This window comes from Anabas testudineus, chromosome 18 (assembly GCF_900324465.2).
Source record: "Anabas testudineus chromosome 18, fAnaTes1.2, whole genome shotgun sequence".
Taxonomy (NCBI): Eukaryota; Metazoa; Chordata; class Actinopteri; order Anabantiformes; family Anabantidae; genus Anabas; species Anabas testudineus.
The window spans coordinates 18,992,744-19,019,972 of NC_046627.1; the positions used below are offsets into that span (position 1 = coordinate 18,992,744).

The 27,229-nt window shown below is 41.7% G+C and overlaps 2 protein-coding genes across 7 annotated transcripts in view; one reads left to right on the forward strand and one right to left on the reverse strand.

The window, feature by feature from the left end:
- The window catches only part of tbc1d19 (TBC1 domain family, member 19), a 51,332-nt gene extending 32,705 nt beyond the window's left edge, over nt 1-18,627 (reverse strand). For 2 of the 6 annotated variants that reach the window (XM_026352920.1, XM_026352921.1), the window contains exons 1-22: nt 18,441-18,627; nt 18,199-18,271; nt 18,009-18,054; nt 17,729-17,830; nt 16,613-16,688; nt 16,385-16,459; nt 15,655-15,718; nt 14,654-14,700; nt 14,444-14,554; nt 14,244-14,316; nt 13,689-13,727; nt 11,840-11,952; nt 10,412-10,486; nt 10,136-10,198; nt 8,281-8,365; nt 8,117-8,161; nt 7,922-7,954; nt 7,716-7,825; nt 7,526-7,617; nt 5,982-6,097; nt 5,744-5,814; nt 351-495 (exon numbers count right to left, since the gene is read on the reverse strand). In XM_026352920.1, coding sequence (XP_026208705.1) covers nt 351-495; nt 5,744-5,814; nt 5,982-6,097; nt 7,526-7,617; nt 7,716-7,825; nt 7,922-7,954; nt 8,117-8,161; nt 8,281-8,365; nt 10,136-10,198; nt 10,412-10,486; nt 11,840-11,952; nt 13,689-13,727; nt 14,244-14,316; nt 14,444-14,554; nt 14,654-14,700; nt 15,655-15,718; nt 16,385-16,459; nt 16,613-16,688; nt 17,729-17,830; nt 18,009-18,054; nt 18,199-18,271; nt 18,441-18,536 — 1,750 coding nt within the window. In that variant the 5' untranslated portion in view covers nt 18,537-18,627. The other 4 variants (XM_026352924.1, XM_026352922.1, XM_026352925.1 and 1 more) reach the window with 4 other exon arrangements.
- Nucleotides 18,628-19,861: 1,234 nt separating this feature from the next.
- On the forward strand, nt 19,862-25,684 carry cckar (cholecystokinin A receptor). The gene is made up of 5 exons (XM_026353148.1): nt 19,862-20,027; nt 20,653-20,904; nt 23,374-23,635; nt 23,939-24,066; nt 24,427-25,684. The coding sequence occupies exons 1-5, from the start codon at nt 19,901-19,903 to the stop codon at nt 25,014-25,016; spliced, it is 1,359 nt and encodes a 452-aa protein (XP_026208933.1). The 5' UTR covers nt 19,862-19,900; the 3' UTR covers nt 25,017-25,684.
- Nucleotides 25,685-27,229: the final 1,545 nt, after the last annotated feature.

Below are 27,229 nucleotides of genomic sequence, written 5' to 3' on the forward strand. Positions count from 1 at the left end.
AACGAGATGAGATTTATCCTCCAATACATCCTTGGTGATACCATTACAGTAAATCCTCTCTTCCTCAGTGAGGATGCATCTTGCATTCCTGTCATGTCATGCATTCCCCAGCAAAGCAAAGAGGAAGAGAGGAGGTGAGGAGGGAGGGGGGGAGAGAGGAGAGGAAGGTTACTTTCGACATAGAAATGCATCACTGTCCATGAAAACCCTCTGCGCAGGGCATTCCTCGGCTTTCCCCGTCAAAGCCACAGGGGACAATGGGAAGAAGGGGGGGAGAGGTGGGGAACACTGTACATGCGTAAATAAATGGGAGACACTTGTAACGTTATCCGACATGGACTGGTGCTTACCTGTGGTGGCCACGCTTGCAGCATCAGACGAGTGGCTGGATAGATCATTCGAGTTAGTGCACTCCAAGCCCAGTACCGCATAGATGACGAGTCCACGTAGCAACACATTCACCAGCTTGTAGATGTAGCTCATGGTGGAAACTGACTGAGAGAGTGAAGATGGAGATTTAAAAGCACAGGGGCAATCCCGAAAAATAATATATATATATAAATATATATATGTGTGTGTCCAGGCTCAGACTGACACAGCACCAGTCAGCCAAAATACAATACAATCAAATAAAAATAGTCCATCAGGTGAGAGAAATGTCACAAGACAAAAAAAAAAAAAAAAAGGAGACACCTGCAAAATGCACCAACTTAAAAAAAAAATAATAAAAATAAAAATCCCGCAGTAGACTTGTTTGCAAAGCTACCGGCTGAAGGCAAACCTCACAGGAGCGTGGAAGCTGCCTACAGAGCAACACACCATGGTGGCACGGAGACAAACGCCAAACTAGTCCGAGACAGGAGCCCCCTCAGCTGGACTCCGGTGGCCCCTCGCGGCTGAGCTGCGCCTTAGAGAGGGGGGACCGCTGCGAGCCCCCCATGTCTGGTGTGAGCCATTAAAACGCGTAAACGGGCTCCAGCCGACAGCGCACATGCAGCTCATCTGGAGGAATCCCCGGTCCAAAACAAACACGCACGCACGCACGCACGCACGCCGTGCCGCCGCGGCCGCGCGCACGCACGCTCACCAAAATGGTTGTGGCGTGTTTTTTTGTTTTTTTATTTCTTTTTGCTGTTTTTGTAGCGAGCGTGGTAAAATGCGGGAGCTCCTGATCACACCAAGTGCGGGGCTGGATCCCGGAGGAAGGACGCGGCTCGTACAGTAAGTCCGCCTCTCCGCGGAGAAGTAGCAAATCCCACAGCGCGAAAACAGCGCACGGCGTCCGGATCCTGGTCCTCCGCGTCTCCTAATCCTTGATCTGACCGGTGTCAGCCGCGCACGACATCGACCCACTTTCCCGGAGCAGGTTTTAAGTCAGCTCTCCGCGGCTCGCTGCGAGACTGTGTCCTCCTGTCAGACCAGCTGCTCGCCGGCTGATGCGGACCAGCGGGGACGGAAAGCCGAGCGGGGCGGAAGTCACTATGCAAAATGCTTTTGGCATCATAAGGAGGAGGAGGAGGAGGAGGAGGAGGAGGAGGAGGAGGAGGGGTCATTTGGCCGCGGCTGCTGCCGCATGCAGGACACCAGCCGACCGACCGACCGCTGCTGTTTTTACCCAAACTCAGCGCGGCATCATTCGCCACCCGGCTCAGCTGCTGCTAACTGGGGGGAGCTCAGCTCCCGGCGGCCCGGCGTGGTCTCACCGGTGTGTGGGGCTTGAACCGCGGCCGGAGTGGAGGTGTCCTCCACGGAAACCTCCCGTTCGAGTCCCCCCCACCTCGCCGACCAGGAGGTCCGCACCGCTGCTTTGTCCACTTCACCCACTCAGGGCCGAGCAAAGTTTTCCTCCAGACGGAGCGCCCTCATTGGCTGGACTGTCCCAACATGGCAGAGCCTGATTGGTCGGTTCCGAAATCACGGTAGCGTCTTTGAAGATGCTCAGCGCGGGAAATGAATCATACCGGTGTTTTGATTTTATCAGTCACAATGTTATTTATTCTCTGTAAAGATTTTTATATAACTTTGTTAATAAAAGTTCTTTATAGTTGCTGTTTAGAAAAGGTATAATAATAACAATAATAATAATAACAACAACAATAATAATAATAACTAATAAGAAGAAGAACTTGTCTCACTGTTGTTTAAATACTATTAAGAACAGATCAGTGAATCACACCACTGCTCTCTGTGACCCGTTTCCTCTTCGATTGTTTTGTTTTCACCAAAGACAAAGTAACTCAGGGTCAAGCTTTCGGTTTTGCTGAACTTTCACTCTCATGCCTGTTCCTGTGTAGAGCCAGGGTTTCCCATGGTTTGTCTGGGAACTGTCAGGGCCATCCCATGCAAATTGAGTTTAATTTTAATATAAGGCCCTTTTGCTTCCTACACAATGCTTTCGTGTTGAGGCGCAAACAAATACAGCCACAGGTGTCAGGATGTTTGTCAGGTGAACACTGGAGTCAAATAAATGTTGATGGATTTGAATTTGTAGCAGTTGTTTACGTAAAATCTAAGGTCATTAAATCGCTTCATGTAGCCACATTAGGATGCAGGATTAGGAAGTTAGTGTGGAAACATTCCTCACATCAAAATGTGATGTGTTAATCTATGATGTAAAGCGTGACTATCGATTAAATGAGAAATATATACACATTTGTATGACCACCAAAAACCTGCCTTCACAAACATTAGCACTGTTTAAAATAGCACATCTGTCCCAGCTGTTCCGGGAAAAACAGGTTAGTTTGCTTGCAGTGAAAAGTATACCTTGTTCCAGTTTCCAGCTTTATGTGGTATACTGTATATACAGTGTGTCAGCTGCATACTCAGCTGTCCCGGTCTTGGATCCCTGAATATAATGGCTCACCCACATTTCTGAAGGCCAGTGCTGTCAGGATGCCTACGGTATGTCACTCCAACATGATACCGCATGCTGAACTACTTTATGCTTCAGAGACATGCTTCTGTTAGACGGCTATGAGCATAAATTAACTTGAAACGCTCGGCCTGTGCCAGAGCACGCTGTTGTACAAGCACTTGAATTTCATTTTTTGTGTTTCACTGAAATTGCAACATACATAGGATCAAAAGTTTAAGTACACATAACTGTAATCCTTTTATAAGTACTTTTATCTCACTGGAATGGGAGTGAGGCATTACAAAAAGCTGTATCTTTGTACTGTTTAGTTTAATATGGTATGAAAACCTAACCGCTGTTGTGTCACTTTATATCATCAGTAATGAGAGCATGGAGCCAAAACATCAAACAACATGCTGCTTGTTAAGCCCACTGTATTTGATACAGCCTTCAATGAGAAATCTCTCAGCAGTGGCCAGCCTCAGAGTGGTGATGGACAGAAGGCACGCTGCCCTGCAATGCAGCACATCATCCACCAGGAGGGACCACCGTATGAGCAAAGTGCACAGCAGGTTTTAGTTGTCTTGGGAGAAACCGGCCTCTGTGGGCCAAAGGAGGTGCATGACTGGTAAAAGAGTCAGCCATGGGAGGCCTAGTAAACAGGTGGCAGATGTAGCAGGAACCAGGAGAGAGAGAGACACGAAATAGAAGAACAGCATAATTCGATACGAGCCCACACAGGGGGCAGCAGGAAGGACGGCAGCCAACAGCAAGGGAGAAATAGAGCAGATGCTACGTGTAGGAGGAAAGCTGTGAGGAGCAGGAGCAGGCAGGCAGTCTCTGCCCTCAGTGCTGCCCTTAAAGTCCCTCAGTGCTGCTACCTGTCACTTGCCCACTCTGCCCTCTCCACAAATGCCCACAGTGAGCGATCAAAGTACTGTACATCCTGTCCAAACATTCACCCTGTCACACAAACCAAGAGAAATGTTCAACTAAGCACTGATCAGGCAGCACAACTGTCATATTTTCAAGGTGTTTAAAGTTTTATAGAATAACTGAAGGAAGTGATTCAACAAAACTTAATTTTTTTAAATGCTATTGAAGGTGAAAGACAATGACACTGATTTGAGATTACTTTTAATAATAAATTAAAAATGATTTGATTGCATTAGTCAGTGAATACATTCAAGAATTAAATGCATAATTTGAAATTGACAAACAAACATAAAAATGTTCACAATTCAACTGAATAGATGGCACTGCAGGTGCTAAATGTCTCTGTGGGTGCAGTAATATGCAGTTCCTTCGTAAATAAATTACAGTTTGATTCAGTTTGTGGCGTCTGACTGTGTCTCTCAACACGCTGGCACAGGCAGTGCTTCCAATCTCTTCATTCATCAGCGACAGTATTATCAAATGGTGTTATAACAAGCAGGGGCCACAGAGCAGAATGAATTGCATGACCTAATTAACACTTCATTAGCCAAGCTGGGAGATGTTACTGTTGTTATGACTGCTTCACGCAACTCATCTCCTAATGAGCTTATCTGCTGTGCATATCATCTTTCCTGCAAAGCATATGGCTTAAGAAGGTTAGTTTAACCTCAGTGCCCCCTAGGCTACACTTACATATTGTATAATACCTAACAACACAATACAAGGTATTTATTTATGGTGCATACATGCTGAAGAGGGCTTTGGCGTTTTGCTTGAACCAGTGCAATTTAACTATAATTGCGGTCTGGGTGTTTTTTCATTATTCATTGATATCCTACACTTTGGCCCGGTGTTTCTTGATAGATGATCATTGACATCGATGTGGTTATAGCTGGGGTTTTTTTTGTGTTGTCGCTGTATCTTCTTAGTGATATGTACAGTACGTACCACGACCCGTACTGCAGTTCCGGTGAATGTCAGATGGCGGTGGCAAATAGAAAGATCTGGATAAGGGGCATGACCTTCAGAGTTGAAAGGTCAGCAAGGACAGCCTGCAGTGTGCATATCAAACAAACACAAATAAGATCTGTCATCTACATTTACACGCTTCATGAACTCAAAAAAGCACAACCCTCGCCCTTTGAAAAAAGGCACGGGACAATTTTCAGAAAAGAACCACACAGAACGACATGCATAATAATGATGCAGGATCATTGAGAAGCGACAATCCATGCTTGAGAGTACACCACTCCCCACCCCTGTCCTTTTGGGATAGGTGGGAGATTAAATTTAGGGACCATCTCATGTTAAGCAAGAGGGTTTAATATTTCAGCGCTGGGTCTGACGTTCTAAATATAAGATGAGGAGCAGTATGTTATGATATCTTCTCTCTGCTGGGGCAGGTGCTAAATGAGCCAGCATCTTAGAGCAGCAGCTCAACGTGTCGCCCCATGAGTCACACTGTAGTTTAACCCCTTCATCTTAGGGGGAAGAAGAAGGTGAGAGGGGGAGCGAGTGAAGCAAGTCATTGTATGGTTTGGTCTCGGTTCTTGGCATACGATAGTGGGACCACAGTATGGGAGCAGGTGCAGTATACAGTGCAGGCATACGTAACAATACTGTAACAATGCAACGCAAGTGACAGTGCAGAAGCTACCACAGAATGCACTCATATTGGCGTTTCAGTGTCTGCAGGTGCTGGTGGGCTGGCACACAGGGCAGGGTAAGAGGTATGGGTTCTTTAGTGTCCATTTTTTCAAACAAGTAAATGCAGAAGACTGGGTTACTGGTGCTGGCTAGTCGTCAACTGCTATTTACAGCTTTCCAGGAGTATGTGGGGCGACAGAGAAAAGACTGGAGTTTCAAACACATTACCCCCCCCACCCCGACACACACACACACACACACACACAAACACACACAGAGAAGTGCGATGTGAAATGACCATACCTCAGCTGAGGCCAGTGACGTCACTTCCATCAGGTTTTCGGCGCGGAAGGCAAACACGGCAGCTGCTAGGACTGGATGCCGATATTCAGACAGCAATAGAAGAGAAAGAGAGGGCATGAAGGAAAAAGAAAGGGGAAGAAAAGAGGATGTTGAAAGTAAAGTAAAAAAATAATTTTAGTGTTTGTACAAATATCAAGGTTGTTACTGCAGAGTGTGCATCCAAGTGTGAGTGCAATACCTGCAACTACCTCCAGTGAATCATACCCTAGGATCCTGTCCCAGAGAAGCAGCAGCTGATCAGTAGAGAGGTAGCCAGAGAAGGCCCGCACCATCCACTTAAAGGCAATACGCAACCTGGCGACAGAATAATCACATCTGACACATTAAAGGGGGGTTTATTTCTATAATGAGCATCATGGATAAAAGAATTCAAATGAAATTTAAATTATTTAACCCAAACTTATATTTTAAATGTATATTATAGTCCAGACAGCTTTTTGAAGAAGATAATTGTTAATGTTATTTCATTTATTAGGGAATTGTGATTCCACTAACTCAGCACAAGATGGCAGTAGCTCATAGCTGTAGGACTGCTGACAAAACTGGAAAAACATTCTGCAGGGTGTATGTGACTCAGACACCATAAAAACAACAGCTAAATATGGAACAGTCATAAATTCAATGAGGCATATGTATACATATATATATATATATATATATATACATACAGTATATATACCTGGTGTGTGTATACACACTGCTCAAAAAATGAAGGGAACACTTCAGTTAAACTTCAGGGTTACCAATCTGTCCATTTAGGAAGCACAAGTCATTGTGAATCATTTTCACATGCTTTAGTGCAAAGTGACAACAAGTGCAACAAAGAGGCAAAAGCAAGATAACCTCCCAAGAGAGAAGGATTGTGCACATGGTTGACACCGATAAAGGCTCTCTCCTTATCCTTCCTGACTTACTCAGTCTTTGTGCTTTGCTAGTGTCCTTGTCACTACTGAGACAGCAAGGGTTGCAAGGGTTTGCTGTGTCTCCCAGCACAGTCTCAAGACCATAAGAATATACCAGGAGGCCGGCCATTACACCAAGAGAGCTCCATCAGGATATGCTAAGGAACAGGAGGAGCACTGTGAGAGCCCTACCAAATGACCTCCAGCAGGCTGTAGTGCGCTCATGTTTTTCTGACCCACCAGACTCCATGAGGGTGGCATGAGGGACGGACATCGTCTAGTACCACCTGTGCTCAAAGCCCAGCACGGTGCAGCTCGACTGGCATTCAAACAGAGCACACAAGAATTGGCAGGTCTGCCACTGGCATCCCATTTGGTTCACAGGCGAGAGCAGGTACACAGTGATCACAGCCAACGGTAACCTCACAGCTGTGATCTGGGTCTGGGAGGAGCGGATTCATCAGGAGCATGTCCAGACATTGTCAGGAGTGCATACACACTTCTGAGACACAATATGGGTTGTCGCGATGAAATTCATTCAACTTGGTTTACGATTTTGAATGAACAAATTATATGTTTTAGATGTATAAAGCTTTTTAAATGGAATAAACTGTTTGTCAAAATACAAAATGTAACTTAAGTGTCCAATTTATTTTTAAGCAGTGTATATATCTCATGTAGAGACTGCAAACACTATTACTGTACTCATTGCACTGCAGTGTATTTTTTAGATCTAATCATCATGTGTAATGTGTCAGTCAATCATCTTTCAGTTCCGCTGGGGCCACACCTCATTAACAAGCAACACAGAGCAACTCACGGCTGTGCACCAATCTGTCGAAGGTGGTAGAAGAGCTGAGGCAGGTGAGTCTGGAGCAGCTGCTCAAACTGCAGGCATAAAGACACTATACCCTGCAGGAGCAAACGTGGGACCGTTTACAGTTCATGTACACACAAACTGAATAATATGACTGTAACATGTAGCAGTCACAAACAATCTGCGCTCTTACCGAAGGAGAGGAGGAGATGGAGTGTAATCTGAAGAAGTGGCGGATGTACATTTCTCTGAATACGCTGTAGAGCTTTGACGGCTCATTGTACAAGAAACACAAAGGTGCCACTGTAGGACAAATAGACACAATATCTGTTGTATATCACTCGTTCTGTGCTCCTGTTGGAAAAGTAATATGAGCAGAGCACATTAACACGTACTCACCATACATAGAAAATCCGTGGAAAGGGATTACACCTGTTCAAACAGAATTTTTAAACACAAGATCTCGCTGAGATGTGATGGGTAATTGGAGTTTACGTAGTTTGCAAACAGGCCGAGTCTTAAACCATTCACCTATATCATATATCATCAGAATATATAAAATTATATGATGTGAATGTCAGGAGGCAGGCTCACCATTTGGTGGATAAACAACAGCACACTCCTCATTTCCTACTTTCCCTGCGAGGCAAGCACAAAACTAATTACTCACCCCACGTACATCTAGGAGTAACTTTGTGTAAGGTCATCTGAGTGAACTGGTACAAATTACATGATTTTCTTTTTATGGCGTGTCTCACCTTGGATGTAAGATTTGGGAGGAGTGGCACTGTTGTATTTGAAGTGCTCCAAGACGGCGGTGTCCCGGGAAAAACACAGCAGCACCTGAGGAAAGACATGTTTCATCCACACACACATTTATTTAGATGAACTAATTAAAGGATACCTCAAACTGGATTAACTCAAGACATATTGTTTGGGGTACATGGCATTTCCCCTCTTTAGATCTCTGTCAAACACACAAACACGGTTGTGTATGGGTTGTGTGTACATTATAGTGCATCATATTATTATTGCCTGACAAAAAGCCCAGATGAAGCTGTGGCTGATACAGTTTTATATCTTTGTGAGCCGGTGATGGTCTTGAGCAGCCTCGCATACTCTTGGATAAAAAATCTTGAAAGCAGGACACCTGGAGCCAGTGTTTCAGGATGTACTGAAGCAGACAATAACCAAGCCTCAAGTGGCCTCTTGTTTCATGAAATGACTGTGTAAGTGGGAGTTCTTTCCATTACAGTCCCATTTCTGTCTTTTTGAGAACAGATTTCATTTCCACCAACCACTTACAATGGATTACATCAGGGAGGAAATCATCCGTCCGGGCAAAAATGAAACAGTGAGTCTTATTCATAGAAGAATATGAAAAATGGTGGCAGGCGAGGACAATTGTGAGTGTCTCGGATGTCTTCTGTTTGACCATAAAGACTATCTTGAGAATTCAAATTGACAAAATGTGAATTCTCTTCTAACATTTCTGGGAAACTGCACTTTTTAGTTAAACTTCCTACAATTTCCTCCTCATGTGAACCAAGTGAATCCACACTCACGTCACACTAAATGGATTCTTTCACTGCCTAGTAAATTTGTCATCAGTCAATATTGACAGCAGTACTGGAGCTTTGTTCTTGCAAAACCTGTGTGTGTTAGCTACCAGGAAGCATGACATGCTAATAGCTGCAGAACAAACCAGATGTCAAGTATATATACGACCTTATCTGCTGAGCACCAAAGGCAAATAGAGCAGTGACAACCAGAAAAGCTAATAATAACAGACTCTATCCTTGTCTGGGCTAAATATGTAACTATAGATAAAGAAGAATGCTATTCATGTTATTCAATAACTGTCCTTATGTGACAGTAAACTGATACAAGTTTATATGACTGGAGTGGCTATGGCTATGGTTGTGGTTAGGGATTAAGATCTTATCTAGTGGAATGAAAAATGTTTAGCAGTAATGTGGTTTCAGAGTCTGTATTCATGAATTAAGGAGTCCCATGTTAAGAAACAGTTTGAATAGCATCTACTAATGCAAATAAAGTTAGAAAATGTCATGCTTATAGTCACAAAATGCCTCAAGAGTGTTAATGCTGACTTCTAAAATAGCGGAGATAACAAAAGCTATTATTCTAACTAAACTTGATAATCTGTGAAAATCCTTTGCGAGTCAATGCCCTCATAATGTTTTGTAACCCCTTAATCAGCTTCTTGCTATGAACAATTATATCCAACACACTAGATTGTCTCTCTGTTGCTACACATGGGCTCATTAAAGGAGATGCAACATGTTTTCTGAGCACCGTGGATTTAAAAATGAATAACAACTAAGTATATTTTTCAGATTTTGTTGCTAATTTAATTGAAGAGCAAATGTTTTAAAAATTGGTTAGCCTGTCGCTTGTGAAGTGGAGATGTCCACTAATCAGCAGTTGGCAATTCAGTCACTGGTCCATATATTATATGGATCAGAGACCGATTGTATGAATTATATTATATGAATATAACTGTCCATGGTTAACAGTGAGGTAGCAAAGTGCTATGTAAGAGAAGAAGAGTAATGGTGTGTTAAATAATGAGAGATGAAAACAAAAGATCACCTGATAAAGGAAATCTTCAAACACAAAGTAGTAGTCGTCATTACTGGCAGTGAGCTTCACATCCTGGTGGACAAAGTATTTGGAATTAGTTTTTGCCCCAATAATGACAAAACACACACAATAAATGCTGGAAGTTGTAAATAGCTGAAAACAGAAAACAGTACTTGACTCCACCACCCAGGAAACTAAAGCTTTCAATATGTGTTTTAAAAGCACTCTAACAGCCTTATTATAGGGCTTCATAAAGACAAACAGTGTCAGCGCAGAGGAACTTACTTTATAGATGAGGTTGTCCACCAGCAAGTCGTGTTGTATAACTCCAGCCTTAAGCTGTTCATAATGCATCACGTCCTGAAACAGCAAAGATCCAACATGTTTTATGTGCACAATAAACTGCATGAGGATAAGAACCTAGTGTGTGTGGCATTCATAAACAAATAAAAAAGCTTTTAAATTATTTAAGAAATTGGTATTAATCCTTTAAGACAACTTTCTTAAACTATATTCATTCTCCATGACGGTGGCGACAGCAGGTTTAAATGAAGCGTAACAGCTGGGTATTGTGTTTCTAACAGCATGGCTAAACTGAAACACGTCTCCGGTTAGAGACAGGTTATCATAAATGGACAGGAGAACAGGACACGGGGTGGACAGAGCGGTAAAAATGTCCTCTCGACAGTTGTGAAGCACCTTGGCAATGACCAGGGCTGCGGATGTGAGGAGAACAGAAACAAATTGTCATTTTTGACATGTAGGAGATTGAAACCATTTTGGTGGTATGGACAGTATCAGTGGAAGAGAGATAATTATGTTTTTCTACAATAGCAGAAGTTGATGATAGATTTTCCTGCTATAAGTTAAAGTGTGCGCCAGGACTTTTGATGTATCACTAGAAAATAAAATCAACATGAAAACTGACTGAAAAGAAAAAAAATAATCTTATTTTATTAATAAATTAAGATTGACAACCATTTTCCTAGAAAATATTATGCTTTCCGTGATGTAATATCGTGGAGTAATTTTGTGTTTATTCAAGCAGATGAGGAGGCGCGTGTCTTTTTACATGTGAAACAATTGTTCTAACTCTGCACGAGTCACAATAGTGAGAATGAACATTCTGTCACTCAGCAAAGCTAACTGCTTAATGTGTTTGCCCTCCTGCCATCCAGCTCCCTGCTGACACTCTCCAGACCTCAGTCCGTTCCTCCAACTCTCCCTCAGAAATCAATTTCCCCATCACAAGCATTGTTTTATCGACTTGGCCTCAGTGGGAGACTCTGGACTCCAGCGTTTACACAGCACTTTGCCACACAGGCAGACAGCTGCTCTGTTTGGGCTAACTGTGCTAAATCGCTGGCATTTGATTATCTTAGCATTTGTACACACGGGACAAGCCGCAGCCTGCTAAGATAAACAGGGCAGAGGCTAATACACAGATTATGTAGAACGTGTGGGTCAGTTGGTATTTAATATGTTGGTTTTTACTGTTCTGTGTAAATCCCGGGATACAAAATGAATAGTGTTGTTAGGATTCTCCACTGAAACCAGTGAAAATAACACTGGGGAAACTGCTGCAGCTGAAAACCTCGGCTTGCAGTAAACATTGAGTTTGGGAATCACTGCAGCTGTGTGTGCGCGGCTGTTTTATAACAAATAGTGACAGCTGACAGCCGTCACTAGGGTCCAGCTGTGTGTCTGTGTTACCTGTGGCTGGTTGGTGGAGTTGAGGATGAGGGCCCACAGTTCAGCCCGGAGACCGGTGGGGCAGCCCTGCCTGCTGTACTGCTGCGCTGCTGCACTGTCCTGCTCCGTAACCACTAGACAAGGAAGAGATGAAGAAGTGAGACGCGGCAGAGAAAGAGAGGTGTCCTTCATGTCCACATGCTTGTTCGCTTTTCTTGCAGAGTGTTAGATGAGTGAGCAGTTTTTGTTCCGTTTAATTGGCGTAGGAGACGTAAAGAAAACATAGTTGACTTGAAGCAGAGGCAAAAACACCTTGCCTGGCTATATCCAAATCTAAGAAAATCCACCAGGCAAATTCTTTGCCGAGACTTCCTGGAGTCTCTGCTGGTTGCCTGGCAAAGCTCAGAGCGACGACAAGACTCCAGGATGACACTGCTCCCGGCCAAGAAATAGCTGGGAACATAAGCTTCATATATTCACATTCTCCTGACTGACACTGTATTATAGTGGCATCAAACTTCTCGAGGCATGAACGACAAGAATAAACTGAGAAGTAACATTTGAAGTTATATCACTTATATTCAACTCTATACATGTTCTAAAACTGTTAATAGGTTTGTTTTCTCCAGTAAAGCTTGAACAAAATGTCCTCTATTAGGACAGAAGTAAAGCATCTTCCAGTGTCAGCTCGGATGCATCCAAAAACATGGAAAGCACTCTAATCATCACAAATATTCACTAAATTATTGGACATGTACGTCAGTCTAACATCCAAGTGTTTGGATTTCACAGGTTCACAATTTCATTCTATCCCTTTTGAAAGTGTATTAACACAAAAAAAAAAAGCCAAACGTTCCCATAATAATGATTTTTACAGACAGTAACTTTCCAAAAAGCACTCAAATGCTGGAAACAACCTCTCATTCTACCCTAAATCTCTGCTGTGACAGTAGCCAAAAACACACAGCACTTGACACAAGGTGCTGGCCAGTCATAACATAAACGAACACACTCCTTGTCTCTTAAATTTCCTATTTGAGTGCACTTAACACTTGGCCTTGAGCACAACTCGCAGCCCGGGAGCCAACACACGGCCAACCAAGGCTAAAATCGTGGGTGGGGGCCTGGTGGCTGTGTATATAAAAAACAGCCTGTGTTTTTAAGACTCTGCTCGATTGATGTCTGATTGGTTTCCATAAAATGTTTGGCGTTTACACTGTGGCCACAGCAGAGCAATGAGTTAAAACTTCAAGTGTCCCTCGTACCGCTTATGGCACCTGAGAGGGGGAGCAGAGGAGGGTTCATTCAATCAGGAGCTGATATTAAGGATTTTGTGTTCACACCTGGTGGTCAGTGACAGTCAAAGTACACTGGGTGACTTATGTTGTGTTTAAATAACTATTAAATAACTTTTCTGCACCATGTTTTTTTAGTGTCTATAATAAGTGCGCCCTATTTGAGCTTTTTTTTTTACTACTTTAAAGAAAATAGCAACACAGTGGATATAACAAGATATATTTGATGCTTATCTCCAGAAAAATAAAGAATAGTTCATGTAAAAATAGTGGTCCAAATTGAGTACAAATATAAAAAATAAAACACAAGAGAGACTCAAGACTGCAGCTGGAGCCTGACGCTTCTCTTCCTAACCCTGAGTCAATCAGTCCTACTAATAACCAGTAATTCATAATGATAAAGTAATAATACTTCTGTTAGGGTTTAGCTCACAAGGTGCTTGAGATGCCCAGACGCCAGTATAAATGCTACTTAAAAAAGATTAGAAATCAAAGATTTAAAAAACGATTAAAACTACAGGAAACCACTTACAGTAGAGAGAGAAATGTGACACAAATACCATCTTACTACTAACCTTTTTTCCCGACTTCAACATACTCATTTTCGAACAAGTCTACAAAGGGTTAGAAGAGAAAGAAAAATGAAATAAATGAATCAGTCTGGCAGCGAATCCATTTTTAAACTAATGTTATCTCTTTGATTTACAAATACAGAGACGGCAGATACGCTTCTATTTCCAGCCTAAACATCAGACTGTAGCAATGTCAATATCTGGACTTTAAAGAGATATTGTTTGAGAAATCCTAGACAGTCAGGGCACAGGCTCATTTGAGACCAGTGTGGTTTATACGCCATTAAAAAGCCCTGTGTCCATAGGTAAATAAATGTATTTCTGATTATCTACTGTTGGCAAAAGAAATGTGCTTAGGCTTGATGGAGAGAAGCTGTTGAATGATTAGTGGGAGTTTGTTTTATTTATTTTTTATTATCAATCACTTATTGAATGCTAAACATTTAATATAACAAGTCATTTAAAATGTTAATAATAATATCCGACTTTCAAAGTAGCATTAAAACAGGAGTTATTTAGCACATGAAGAAGTACATTTGCACTTTTGTTTCTAAATACCTGGGTGGATGTGTGCGTGGTCATCAATCCCCAACTGCCCAGTGGCCAGATTCAGCTCTGAGTACGCCCGTCTCTGAAAGGTTAACACAAGTACAGATTTCTTCTAGAGCAGCTTAATGGGGTAGAGAAAGCACAAGATCACACACACACACACACACACACACAGACAAGCAAACACCAGACAGCTAGCTGGGTCCTACCAGCTGTGGGATGTCTCTGACATTGAGGGGAACTTGTATGAGGCCCCAGTGGCTCCTGACACCGACATCCTCGCTGCTGTCATGGTTGGGGTTCCGCAAACCGATTAACATCTGTGTGTAAAAACACTGATGTAGTATCATTTCCCTTTCTTAAAATTCCAGTTCCTCTTTAACACAAAGAAATGACAGAGCAACTAGGAATCTACTTACCTCCAGAAAGTCTTTGGGAGCATAAACAGGCCTGAAGCGACTTAAATCTGCAGAAAGATATAAACACGTTATAGTGCATATGGTTGCAGGGGATGTCTTCTCCAGCTGACACATGTACACTGTGTTTACAGATGCATTTTCAGAACACGTTTAGAATCTAGACTACACAAATGAAATTAATATCGTCAACTTGAACTTTGTTGACTTAATTTGCACAGTCAGAGCTGGCAGCGAGTCCAAGGAACAGTACGGCACAGCTTTAAGTGGAACTTCCATCTAACGTCTATGCAGCACTGCAGTAAATTCAAGACCTGTGTCATCCACAGGACGAGGGACCATTAAGGTTTTGGGCGGAAGGAGGGGTGTAGCTTCATCCAAGGAGTCTGGACAGCTTCTATATTCACACAGTCCAAAGTGTTTATAGCCAGCGGACAGCACACAGTCTCAAATGTTATTATACAGCGTTAAGCTGTGATAGTACTGTTAGGAAACAAAGTTACTATGTTCTTTGTATATGTACAGTACTAACTTGAAGTGAACTGAATGTTTGATTCACTGTGAGACAAAAACCAAGGAAAATATTAATATACTACATACTTTCCCCTTTACAATGTGCCTTTGATGGGAGGTATGAAGGATAACTAACAAACAATCCACTGCAGCAGCTCTTTGTATTAGTTAGTCCTGTGGATCCCCTCCATAGAAAATGTGTCTGTACCTTAGTACAGTAGCTAATCTTCTACAATATATGTAGTGCCAACAAAAAAAAGAAAGTTACACGTAGAAACTCTAGTATTTACATTTCAGAAGTTGCGGTGTAGCACAGAAACCTTCCCTGAGCAGATACAGGTTAGCATGAAAACACTGAAGTAGATGTGGTTTAGAGATATGTTAAGCTGATGTTAAATACACTGATGCACCAGTGCATAGACACATCAACACTAATCTTTCATGAAAGGCAGATTGCTCTCAGGCCAAACCCCTGGGTAATGTCTTGAGACCTGATTCATCTGTGCCCATCTCGTTCCATTTGTTGGTTAGCTCCTTCTGCTCCAACACGGGTCTCTGTGGAGTGGGCGGAAAGAGCGGGTATCAACAAACAAATGCCATACAGCCAAAACAGAGCCAATCTTGAACATGTCACAATGGAAATGTACTTCTTTGGTCATGAAAATAATCATGTGCGCACCCAGCCAATAATAATACTGATGAATAGATTTCAAACAGCACGGCCTGCTTATCATCAGTCTAAAGCTGCAGAATCACTGTTAACTCTCTCTGAGAGGGGCTTAAAAAGCTTGGTTTCTGTCTAACTTAAACACAATTTAGAGGTTAGTTTATGCAGTAAGTTAGTGTGGAAAAGCACTCCTCTGAAGGCCTTTGCATTAGAAACTACCTTGCCTGAGAAGGCGAAATTAAAGCTATCACCCTTTTGACCCTATAAAGCATAAGCAGTTTAGCTAAAGGATGGATGAATTCAAGTTTAGTGGTGCTTTAAGTTTGTGAACCCCCTATATTTTTCTCTGGTTTTGCATAAATATGACCCAAAATGTGCTCAACAACATATATATAAATCAATGTTTAACTGCAGAAGTAAATTCTACATGTAACATAAAAATCTGATCACATTTTAATTCCCACTTAGGCAGAAACAGAACATTCTACAGAATCCAGAAACTCCTAGGTGCCTCTGTACAGTATAACAACAAGGACTGACAATATTTGAATTACCTTGCGGGCTAGAGGCACTCCCAGCTCTGTACTCATGCTGTTCAGGCTTTTGAGGACACGTTTCTCCCAGTTGGCCTGTGTAGTAGAGCACACACACACACAGACATTTGACTTCAGATACTGTGTTACAAATAGGTTATTGTTGTGATTTGACAGACAAAAGCACGTTTCACAGTGGTGGAAACATAACAAGTGAAGATTGAGGGAGATAAAAGGAGACAAACAAACCTGTGCCTTACGCATGTAGGCTAACGGCTCTTTGAGATGCTCTGGGGGAGCCGCCGGATGGCTCAGGGGCAGCTGGCTGGAATAAGCAAACACAAGAGGGTAAGGAGTGTAACTATACAACAGAAGAGGTGATCAAGAAAACATGTACAAATGGCAAAGTGTTCTTACTAAAATACTGACAGCTTTAATGGACTGAAGCTTGTAAGGACAAAAAGCAAACTGCTACATTTCTAGAAATGTGAGTGCTTAAAATGTACACTGTCAAACAAAAGACAAATAAAATGTTATGTTATAATGTGATTTTTCTTCAGTCAGTCGCCATTAGTGCCCTGCACGTGAAAATGATGAGTCAGGACACATCACCACAAGATGTACCAATTGTCTCTTGTCTTTGCAGCACTAAGTATGCTCCGGGCATACTGAATGACTCAAGGTCTCAGTTCATTAAACAGCGTTCAGCCTAATCTAAACACCTATAAGAGCATATAGGGCTGAATAATGATCTAACGAAGGTGGTATTAGTCAATGTTCAATGTTCAATCCTCAACCATTAGTCAACCTTTAAAAGCAAAGCTTTACGTATCCTTTGTTTCAGTCTGAGCCTCAAGAGAAGGGTGAATTAAAAAGGCACATTTCTATTATGGATTATTAAACTGAATCTATTAATGTGCTGCAAAACTAGTCAAAATTCAAAAACAAATATAACAGAGTGAATCACTATGTAACTATGTCTCAACAGCCTCAATTTGAGTGTTTTTGTGAAAAACCAGTAAACATATGAATTTACTAAGATGAGAAGGTGACAAAAACAACATATGCTGTGATCTAGGTCATCTGTACACATACTGTACTGCACATTTCTCTGTGTGTCGCATGTGATGTACAAATGTTTGTGCAAAAAAGGGCGTCTGTTCATGTGCACTAATGGTAAATGTGAAGCTAAAGCTTTACTGTAACTCACTTGACACATTTGATGTAATACATGTAGCCAGCATTAGATTCTGTGTTGCTCCTTCATTAGTCTTTTTGGAAAATCAACACAGACATTATAGGCTACTGAAAAACACTCATCTACATTTATAGCATATACACATGTATGAAGATGTAGCAGCCAACCTGGTTGTAGAGAGACGGCTCAGAAGCTGATTATGCACTGCAGTATGCATGAAACCTTTAAGATGCAGTTGTTGTGTATTTATACTGAATGTTACATCCCACCTGAGAATAAATCATTAATAAAAGTGTTTCAGCTTTGATTCTTTTGAATGTGCTGCAGTTCACAGGTTGTTTGCAACTAAATATACCCAGATGCAAACCACAAGTTTCAAACCTTAACTGGATCCTAATAGGTGCCAGAGCTTCACACAAATACAACTTCAGACTAAATGTCACTTACACATGCAGTTCCCTGTACACAGCATTCTGCAGCTTTCTCTCCCAGCCTGTAAAACATTGAAGTGGATTATAATCACCCCATGGACATTAAAATAATAAGTTAATTACTGTGTTACTACAATAAGATGTTGACTGTCGGTGGGTATATGTTGAAGAAACTGAAAAATAATGACCTCAAATTAATGACCCACCTGATGTTTTGAGAAAACTGCGTACGTCTTCTTTAAGAGACTCCAGTTTTATGTCAGGTTGGTGCAAACACTCCTGACAAATAAAAGAAAAGGTGGACATTTAATAGATTACATAGCTTGTATGCAGTGTGCATTCTTGCATTAAGATAAACTGAACTACAAGTCAAAAATCAGCTGTTTACGACAGTAAAACCTGAGAGTGGCAGCCTCATCATTAGCCACATGCTAACTTAGCAGCTCACTTTGGCTTGTCTCTCTATCTGAGAGTGTAAATGGCTTCCTTTCAGCCGCTGGACGATCTGAGCGATGGTCAGAGACAACTCTGTGCCCTCGTCCATCCTTATTCTCGGGGCTTGTTGGAGTGGATTCACGTCTGAAGCAGCAGACCAGCAGCGACCGGCTGCTGTTCGGGACACCAGCGATGCAGCACTCGGCCCCTGCAGAGGTTACTTAGCAACTGAGGGCGGTCAGTGAGCGCGCCGAGGAAACAACGAGCCGGCACTTTGGTTCCGCCCTGAAGTGTAAAATCTTATATTATTAAAGAGTTCTTAAAAATAAATGCTCTAAAATTCATATTATTATTATTATTATTATTATTATTATTATTATTATTATTATTATTATTATTATTATTATTATTATTATTATTATTATTATTATTATTATTATTATTATTATCCCTAAAATAAACACAAATGTTGCAGTGGTTAAATGTCTCTTACAGTCATTATAATATGATTTTAATATGGTGAGATTTTTTTTTTTTTATAGTGATGATAAAACCACCTTAACGAATATGTTTATGCTGCTGATGAAAGTGTATACCTTTGCTAAAGCAAGCTTTTGAAGGAAGAACGTTTTATAGTAATGAAGTTACTTTTACTTTAATAAAGTTAGAGTACTTCCCATTCTACAGAGATCCATATATGACTCTATATTTACTACTTGGGTGTTGCAGATGGTGGTTCCACATTTAGTGATGCTCTGAACACATGACTGATTCCAAAATATTGGACTTGGAGTTGCATGGGTGGTGATGACAGCTTATCTCTCCACCCATCAGAACAATTACAGCTTGAATCAATGATCGTCCTGATTATTGCTGACATGTTAACATGAAATGCCTCAGCAGGCAGCATCATGCGCTGAAATGTGCCAGAGAACCGTGGACCTATAGCCCGCATCTTTAATTGAACATACATCTTCGTTTGTGGATTTCAAGTTTTTCTCCAAGGAGACATATTTGAAATATTAGTAAGGAATTCATGGGAATTAACGAGTACAGCCATTATAACGCAAACTTTACGCCGTGCAGCATCTCTATGACCACAACGTTTAATGACTGGGTGTTTCATAAAAAAGAAAAAAAAAAGGGAGATGCTGACTTGCACAGACCCTGAAGGCGGGCTGAGCCCTCAAGAATGTGTCCACATGTCGTCAGTCGCTGGAAATGCTGAGCATTAGAGGAGCGCAGCGCGCCGGACTGAGGGGCGCACGGAAACTTAGAGATCATACTACTGAGATATTCTCATGTCTTATTTCTTCTTGGTAAAATCTATCCAGCAGTTATTCAGTATTGCATAGAATCCCTTCATTTGGATTTTTTTATTATTATTATTATTATTATTATTATTATTGCAAGAGCATGACGAATACTGTTCATATGACTGAATTTACATAAGGCTATAGAAGAGAAATCGAAATGGAGACGTTCACAATCCACGACATGCTCCTAAATTCAACTGATCTGAACAAGATTTTATGCAATTTTGGAATCAAGAACATTTCGCAGTGTGAGAGCGAGAAGGACGCTTCACCCGAGCCCAAAGGTACAGTGAATATAATGTTTAATATCACTATCAAATGTTATACGACGTCCTGTCGAATGGTACTGTAGTAGTATCCTGTAGAATTGTATTCAGACTCTTTGGTGTTTCATGTGTTATTTGTTATAAATCCAGCCACTTGTGCCAAAGGACCAACTGCTTGAGGCTTGTTTTTTGAGTCTGTGCGCATTACGCATATGGCTCAAGTCCTCCGTGAGGCTAATGTATTCTGCTGTATGTTAGTATGACACATCTGTTGTCACTGTACAGCAGTTCAGCCAATGTCAAGTGAGCACAAGTGGCATCCTACACTCCACGACCCCTACACAAACTCCAATAGCACTAACTTTGGACATTTCTGTGGATAAGAAAGATGCAACAGCCTGAAATACAATTATTTTTCACTTATTTAAGTGACATGTCAAGAAAGTACACTTCTGCACGTATTGAAGACCAAATTACTGCAAGTCCCTAAATGGGAATAGTCTACTTGCATATGTGATTTTTGCTCATAGTGAGGAAACGAACATTATGCGTGGGAGAGAATGACTCAGTATTAATAACACATACTAAGATTGATATGAGCTTGTTTGTGTGTCTCCTCACGCTGTCGTCCCCCTCCTCTCAGACATCAACCAGACAGTGCGAATCGTCCTCTACAGCGTAATCTTCCTCCTCAGCGTCCTGGGCAACAGCCTCATCATCGCAGTCCTGGTGAGGAACCGCCGCATGAGGACCGTCACCAACCTCTTCCTGTTGTCTCTGGCCGTCAGCGACCTGATGGTCTCGCTGGTCTGCATCCCCTTCACCCTCATCCCCAACCTCATGAGGAATTTTATCTTCGGCACTGGAATATGCAAACTGGTCATGTACTTCATGGGTGAGTTAAGTGATAATAGTCCTGATTTACCTGAAGCCTGTTTACCTGTCATGGTTGTGGTTTCTAACAAGCAGCAAAATGAAAATAAAGAGCACAACTCATCTGTCAACTAAGATCAAACGTCCTTCTCCAGCTCACACTTTGTCTAGTTGAACGACTACTCATCCAAGTCGCTTCTTCAGTCTGAAGATAGTTGGTTAGAGGCCACAAATGTATTCTCCAGGTTTGACTCAACTTCCAGATAACTTCACCTGGACGACTGAGAATCTTCACCGACATACTGTGATGTGGAAAGTTAACCTATTCTTACAGTAGAAGCTTTTCCAAAGAGGAACATGCCATTTGTAGCTATTTTAATTGGGTTATTAAATCTTTTCTGTAAAAAAAACGTCATGCTGACCACTACTATCTCTTAATGACATGAAGCAATTAAATTTCTTATCTTAATTTCTCCCTCTGTGTATTGAAAAGCAACTCATTTACAGTCATGTTGTGGGGGTGAGATATGATGTACTGTAAACCAGCAGGACTATAGCCGTTTACATGAAGCAAAAAAAAAAAAAAAAAAAACATGTTGTCTCAGATTTTAGTTTTTAAAGTAAAACTTTTATCAAAGCCTGAAGTAGACTGGTCTGTACTTTCACTGGGAAACAGCTTCATGCTTCCTCTGTCCAAGCAGAGATGTTGGGGATGTCTGTCCAAGCACAGAGATTCTTTATCTTTAGATTTCTTAAAATGTTCACCCACTGGGGGAGTTTTCCCTAGTGCAAATTGAGGATCTAAGGATAAAAAGAACAGACGCAATTTTGTGATTTTGGCCTATATTTTAAATGTAATACAATCTAGTGGCCCGTGGAAAAGCTTCCTTTTATAGAAGCAACAACATTTATCAACAGAAATATTGATACAGATTTTGGGAAACTTTCCCAAATTCACAGTGATTACAAATTTAAATACTGTTTCAATTATTTCCCAGTCAACAGCAGACAAATGGCCTAATCAAATCAAATCAGAGAAATGCCACTATAAAAACATTTGCTCAGTTAAATACACATAAATGTTTGTCCTTTAAATATTTGTAATAATTATGATTCCCTTGATTTCTTATTTTCTTTTTCTCTTTATGAGGGCATTATAAATCTTCCATAGAGCCAGCTTCAAAGGAGACGAGTTAGTCAGATGAGACATATGAATCATCTCATCATCATCACCTCGTTTGTTTGATTAAATCCTCAGTTTTGTTGGTGAGGCCATTACAGTGTATCTTTGCTCGTATTTCATTCTACTCCAATTAAAGGTCCGCTAGGAAATGTTATTCTCGTTTTTATCCTCACTTCCTGTTCAGCCGCTCAGTGAGTTTAAAGCGCTGTCCTCCAGGATTATTACCTCATTTGTCCATGTGTTTATCTGCTTCTGTGTTGCTCCTCTCGGATCGTACACAGCGCTAATATGAATGTATTTATAGTGCCTCTTGTTATTGTTACTGAGTGTGTTAACGGTGATGTGGTAACAGTGCAGGATGTACTCTGTCACAGCTCAGCAGTTAAATTTAATGTGACAAAACAATGTGCCACTGCATCGCAAGCATTTCTGCAAACACAGGGACATTTTGTGAGGATGCTGATCAGGCTGGGCGATAAAAAAGAAAAGACACAAGACGAAGGGGGACATTCCCAAAATAAAGGAAAAGGTCCATTCTGCAGAATATAATCTGCTGAGAGAATAATAGGAAGACACCCACGTCTTTCCATTAAATATGAGGCTACAACCAGAAGGCTGTTAGCTTAGCTTAGCATACAGCTTGTATGTTTTTGTGTACCAAACAGTTCACATAAGTACGCTTAACATGTTATATTGCATTTACAAAAATTACACAAAAAAAGGTTAAAATGGCAAGTTTTATTCACACAGTACGCGTCCGTTAAGATAAGCTAACCAGCGGCTGGCTTTCGCTTCATGTTCATAGTAGCTGCGTAAATGAGATGTCCTCAATCTTCTCATCTACCTTTCACCAAGCAGGCGAGATGAGCCAGACTATTTCCTGGCCAGACAAAGTGTCTTCCTACTCACAGTAAAACATGTTTATTCTGTTTCCTGTCGAACGTTAGGATAAAAAGATCAAAACATCTGTCATGTCTGGGCAGCGTTAACCTCGTGGCTAGCAGCTCGATACCTCAGTCACTGTTCCTAAACACAATATGTGGTTTTTACAATTTGTTTAGTACATATTATCAAAATAAGATAAATCAGAGAAGTATGGGCTTTGGATGTGTTAGCCTTTTAGCATTCTAGCTGTTTCCAGGCTTCATGCTAAGCTAAGCGCTTCTTCCCACTACAGCTTCATAAATTAAAAAATGATCTTCTTTCTAATGTTTTCAGATTATCATATGTGTGCCTTTAGTTTATTTCATATTATATTGCACCTTTACAAGGTATGTTACATCGGTCTGGCCTTTCTGGTGTGTGCAGGCGTCTCAGTAAGTGTTTCCACCTTCAACCTGGTGGCCATCTCTCTGGAGCGCTACAGTGCCATTTGCAACCCGCTGACCTCCAGGACGTGGCAGACCAAATCTCACGCTGCCAAGGTCATCACCGCCACCTGGGTGGCTTCTTTCATCCTGATGCTGCCCTACCCCATTTCCAGTACCCTCAAGCCTTTCACCCGCCTCAACAACAGCACGGGGCACATGTGCCGTCTGGTGTGGCCCAACGACATCATCCAGCAGTCCTGGTGAGTTAAGAATAAGTGCATTAGTGAGTGTCGTGCCTTCACGCTGGGATGCACTTGGATGAGGCAGGCCAAAGTAGTTCGTTGCTAATTTCAGATGGCCTGGTCTATTGATTTTCTGAGTCTGGTGCTGCTGGTGAGAGACGACCACTTGGGGAAATCTTCTGGCACGCCACAGATCTAACCCTTCAAAATAAAACACACACACACAGAATTGTCAATGAGGCTTAGCTGCTGTAATAATACTAGAATATTTGAACTACATTAGTTTACCATTCACTTGCCCCTCAAATTTCTCTCTCGCAGGTACGTGTCTCTCTTGCTGCTGCTCTTCCTAATCCCTGGGATCGTCATGATGACAGCCTACGGCCTCATCTCCCTTGAGCTCTACCGCGGCATCAAGTGCGAGCTGTCCAACAGGAAATCTGGCAGAGGTATAAAAATAATACAGAGAGTGATCAAAAGCAACATTTTTATAATAGCTCTGTTTGAGGTATGTAAGGTAAGGGGTAAGCACCGAGCCCATTTGCTCTCAATCAAGATGTAAGAAGATTTTTAAGCAAATGTTACTGGAGCATTTAATGGGCAATATTTTTAGAGGTGGATTATTATGCATTGGATGTTTCAGTGAATATTACCAGGCAGATTAGTAACGTACCTCAGTAACGATTTCTGAAGTCTAATATTTCTGGGTCTTGAGTGACATGACTGCCACTTTCAAAATCCTGAAAGTTTTTATGCTGCTAATAAAATTGCACTCATGTGTTTTTTTGTTACATGCTCTCCCATGACAGACAGACAATCCAGCACTGGCAGCATCAAGCCAGGTGATAGTGATGGCTGTTACCTGCAGCCGTCTAAGAAGAAGAGCTTCACAGGGAGCTCCAGCAGCAAGCCAATGTTGGACCGCGTGTGCTGCAGCAACTCCACAGCCAACCTGGTCGCCAAGAAGCGCGTGATCCGCATGCTCCTGGTCATTGTCTTCCTCTTCTTCCTGTGCTGGACTCCCGTCTTTGTGGTCAACGCGTGGCAGGCTTTCGATCGCCGCTCGGCCTACCGCCTGACGGGTGCGCCCATCTCCTTCATCCACCTGCTGTCCTACACCTCAGCCTGTGTCAACCCCATTATATACTGCTTCATGAACAAGCGCTTCCGTAAGGGCATGCTGGCCACATTCACCTGCTGCAACTGCTTCAAGAGAAGCGGAGGAGTGAGCAGCGGCTTGGGGAGGTCATCTGGAAGCAGAACGCCCAAAGGGGAAGTGGGCAAATCAAGAGCGGGGCCACAGATTGATGAGCAGAATGGTTATACTCCACCAAGCGGAGCCAGCACTCGCTTTACCTACTCCGGCATCCGTGCATCTGCCTGGAGCGAGCTGACTTGAGCTGGACCTGCCCGAGTGCACAACACTTGAAGGGAATATGTGGTGTATTGTTTGAACCTAAAGCCCCCACAGTGATTATAGGAGTATTTATAATCAGCCACGTTGCTTTAGCTTGGCATGTGATATAACATGGGTACATTAAGTAATGGCTGTGGAGCAGAAGTGCTCACACAGCAGATCAACACAACCAGATGTTTCCCTGAAGCTTGTAGTGCCCGGAGTGGATGTCGGATGTCTGATCATGTAAAACCATGAAGGGCCTCAAGTCTGACAGACAGGCTGTGTCTTCATAAAACAGAACACTGAATAATGTAGTTCGCTCTTCTGTATATATATATATATTCTTTATCTTTACACATTTATATTGTTTCTCTACCACGTCTGCATAGTATGCATGTTATTACGTACCTTAATATATCACACCATGGCCTGATGCTTTAAACCTCACCCACTTGGTGCTTCAACAGCAGTTCTTGTCGATGTAATACAAACATGTATAAAAAAGGTGTTTGGCTGCCCAAACGCCGCCTGCTAAAGACCATCTGATATGATCAAAAGCTCTTAAACAGCTACTAAGCGAAGCTTGAGGTGAGACTGTTTTGTCAGCTGCTGATTTCAAGGTCAAGAGTGAACTTGATCTCGACTCAGCCTTCAGCGTTAGATCCTTAACTCTGTGTTATGTGCTCAGCATTGGACACTTTCTCACAACACTGCTGTGCTTTTCATTCAATGAACCTTTTTAACTTTACTTCTCTGTATTTTCCTTATTGCAGTTGAAAGCCCACCGTTATAACGTTCAACATTATTCGCAATATGTTGGGTGGGATATTTGTTTTCTTGTTGAGAGTTAGATGTAAAGATTGATACCACGCTCCTGTTGAATATGGAGCTAGAGTTTGTTTAGTGATTAGCAAGCTGGGATTGAAAGTGATGGAAACTAGTAACACCTATAAAGATCACTAATTTACAGATTACATTAAAAAAAAGTGTATGAGTACAAGTGTATCAGTTACTATTAACTAAAACTATTAACTGTATCTTAAGCTTTCCAAAACCTGTTCCTTAAATTCTCTTTGACAATTGGGACTTTCTGCATGGAAGATAATAGCAAAGTAATGACTTAAATGATAAAAGTTACAAATAAAAAATAACAGTATATAGTATAGGATTTGCAAAACATGCTAGTGGCAGAGAACTCTTCTTATATTTGTAACCAAACTTTACTGCTGTAAAGCAGTAAAAGCTGTACTTTTACCGTACTTAGTAGCTTCAAAACAATCCTCCAGTGCACAAATAATTCTGCACTCGTCCTTGACCCACTCAGTGTTTGTGTACCCAAGGGGGTTGTACTGTGTGTACTATAGGAACTGGAGAGGGTTTATCATTTGGTGGGACTTTAAACACCTGTGTCCGCCACATTCCCGGGATTACCCACCTGATTTCCACTCATTCACACCGTTATATTTAGCAACTTTTATGTTCTTGTGTGTGTCGCAATTTCAGTAGCATGGCTTCAGTGTTGATCTGAAACTTCTTAATCATCTGTTTCGTGTGCCTATGTTGATGAGTGTTAAACCCGAGGGCACACAGGTGAATGTAAAAAACACAATTCCAGTGACTTTACAGGTTTGTTCTGTACCTCTGACAGTGGCTCTGGGTGTGCTATTGTGTTCTCCTAAAAACCTATGACCCATCTGTAACAAACTGCCTGGTTGACCATATAAAGACCCAGTGTTTCAAATGTGTGGACAAAGACTTGCGATAGAGCTTTTAACAGCTTTAATAAAAGTGGATCTAGAGGACAGGGAGCATTAGGGTCCAGACACGGGGTGAAGAGCAGAAGGAGGATCTGCTGGGACTTGATCCTGCAGTTAAGAGCTCCATTTGGGCTTGGAAGATGCCTAAAGCCCCACTTGTCTCCACCCTGCAGCCACTGGGAGATGTTGAAGCATCACCAGAGGGGGATGAAGAGGAACATTGTTGTGTTTATGCTCCGCATTTTGGGTTTTTAATTTGTACTTTTCTTCTGCTACAACCAAAATTAAAAGAACTGGACTTGCTTAAGTTTCTCATGGCGATTAAAAAAAAACATAGACAAAGTGAGATTTTATATCACTTTTTTTATTTCTCATTTTTATGCCAATATTGCAAGTTTTTTTCTCTTTTTTTTTCTTCTTTTCATGACATACAGATTTGAGCATGATCTGGAGCTG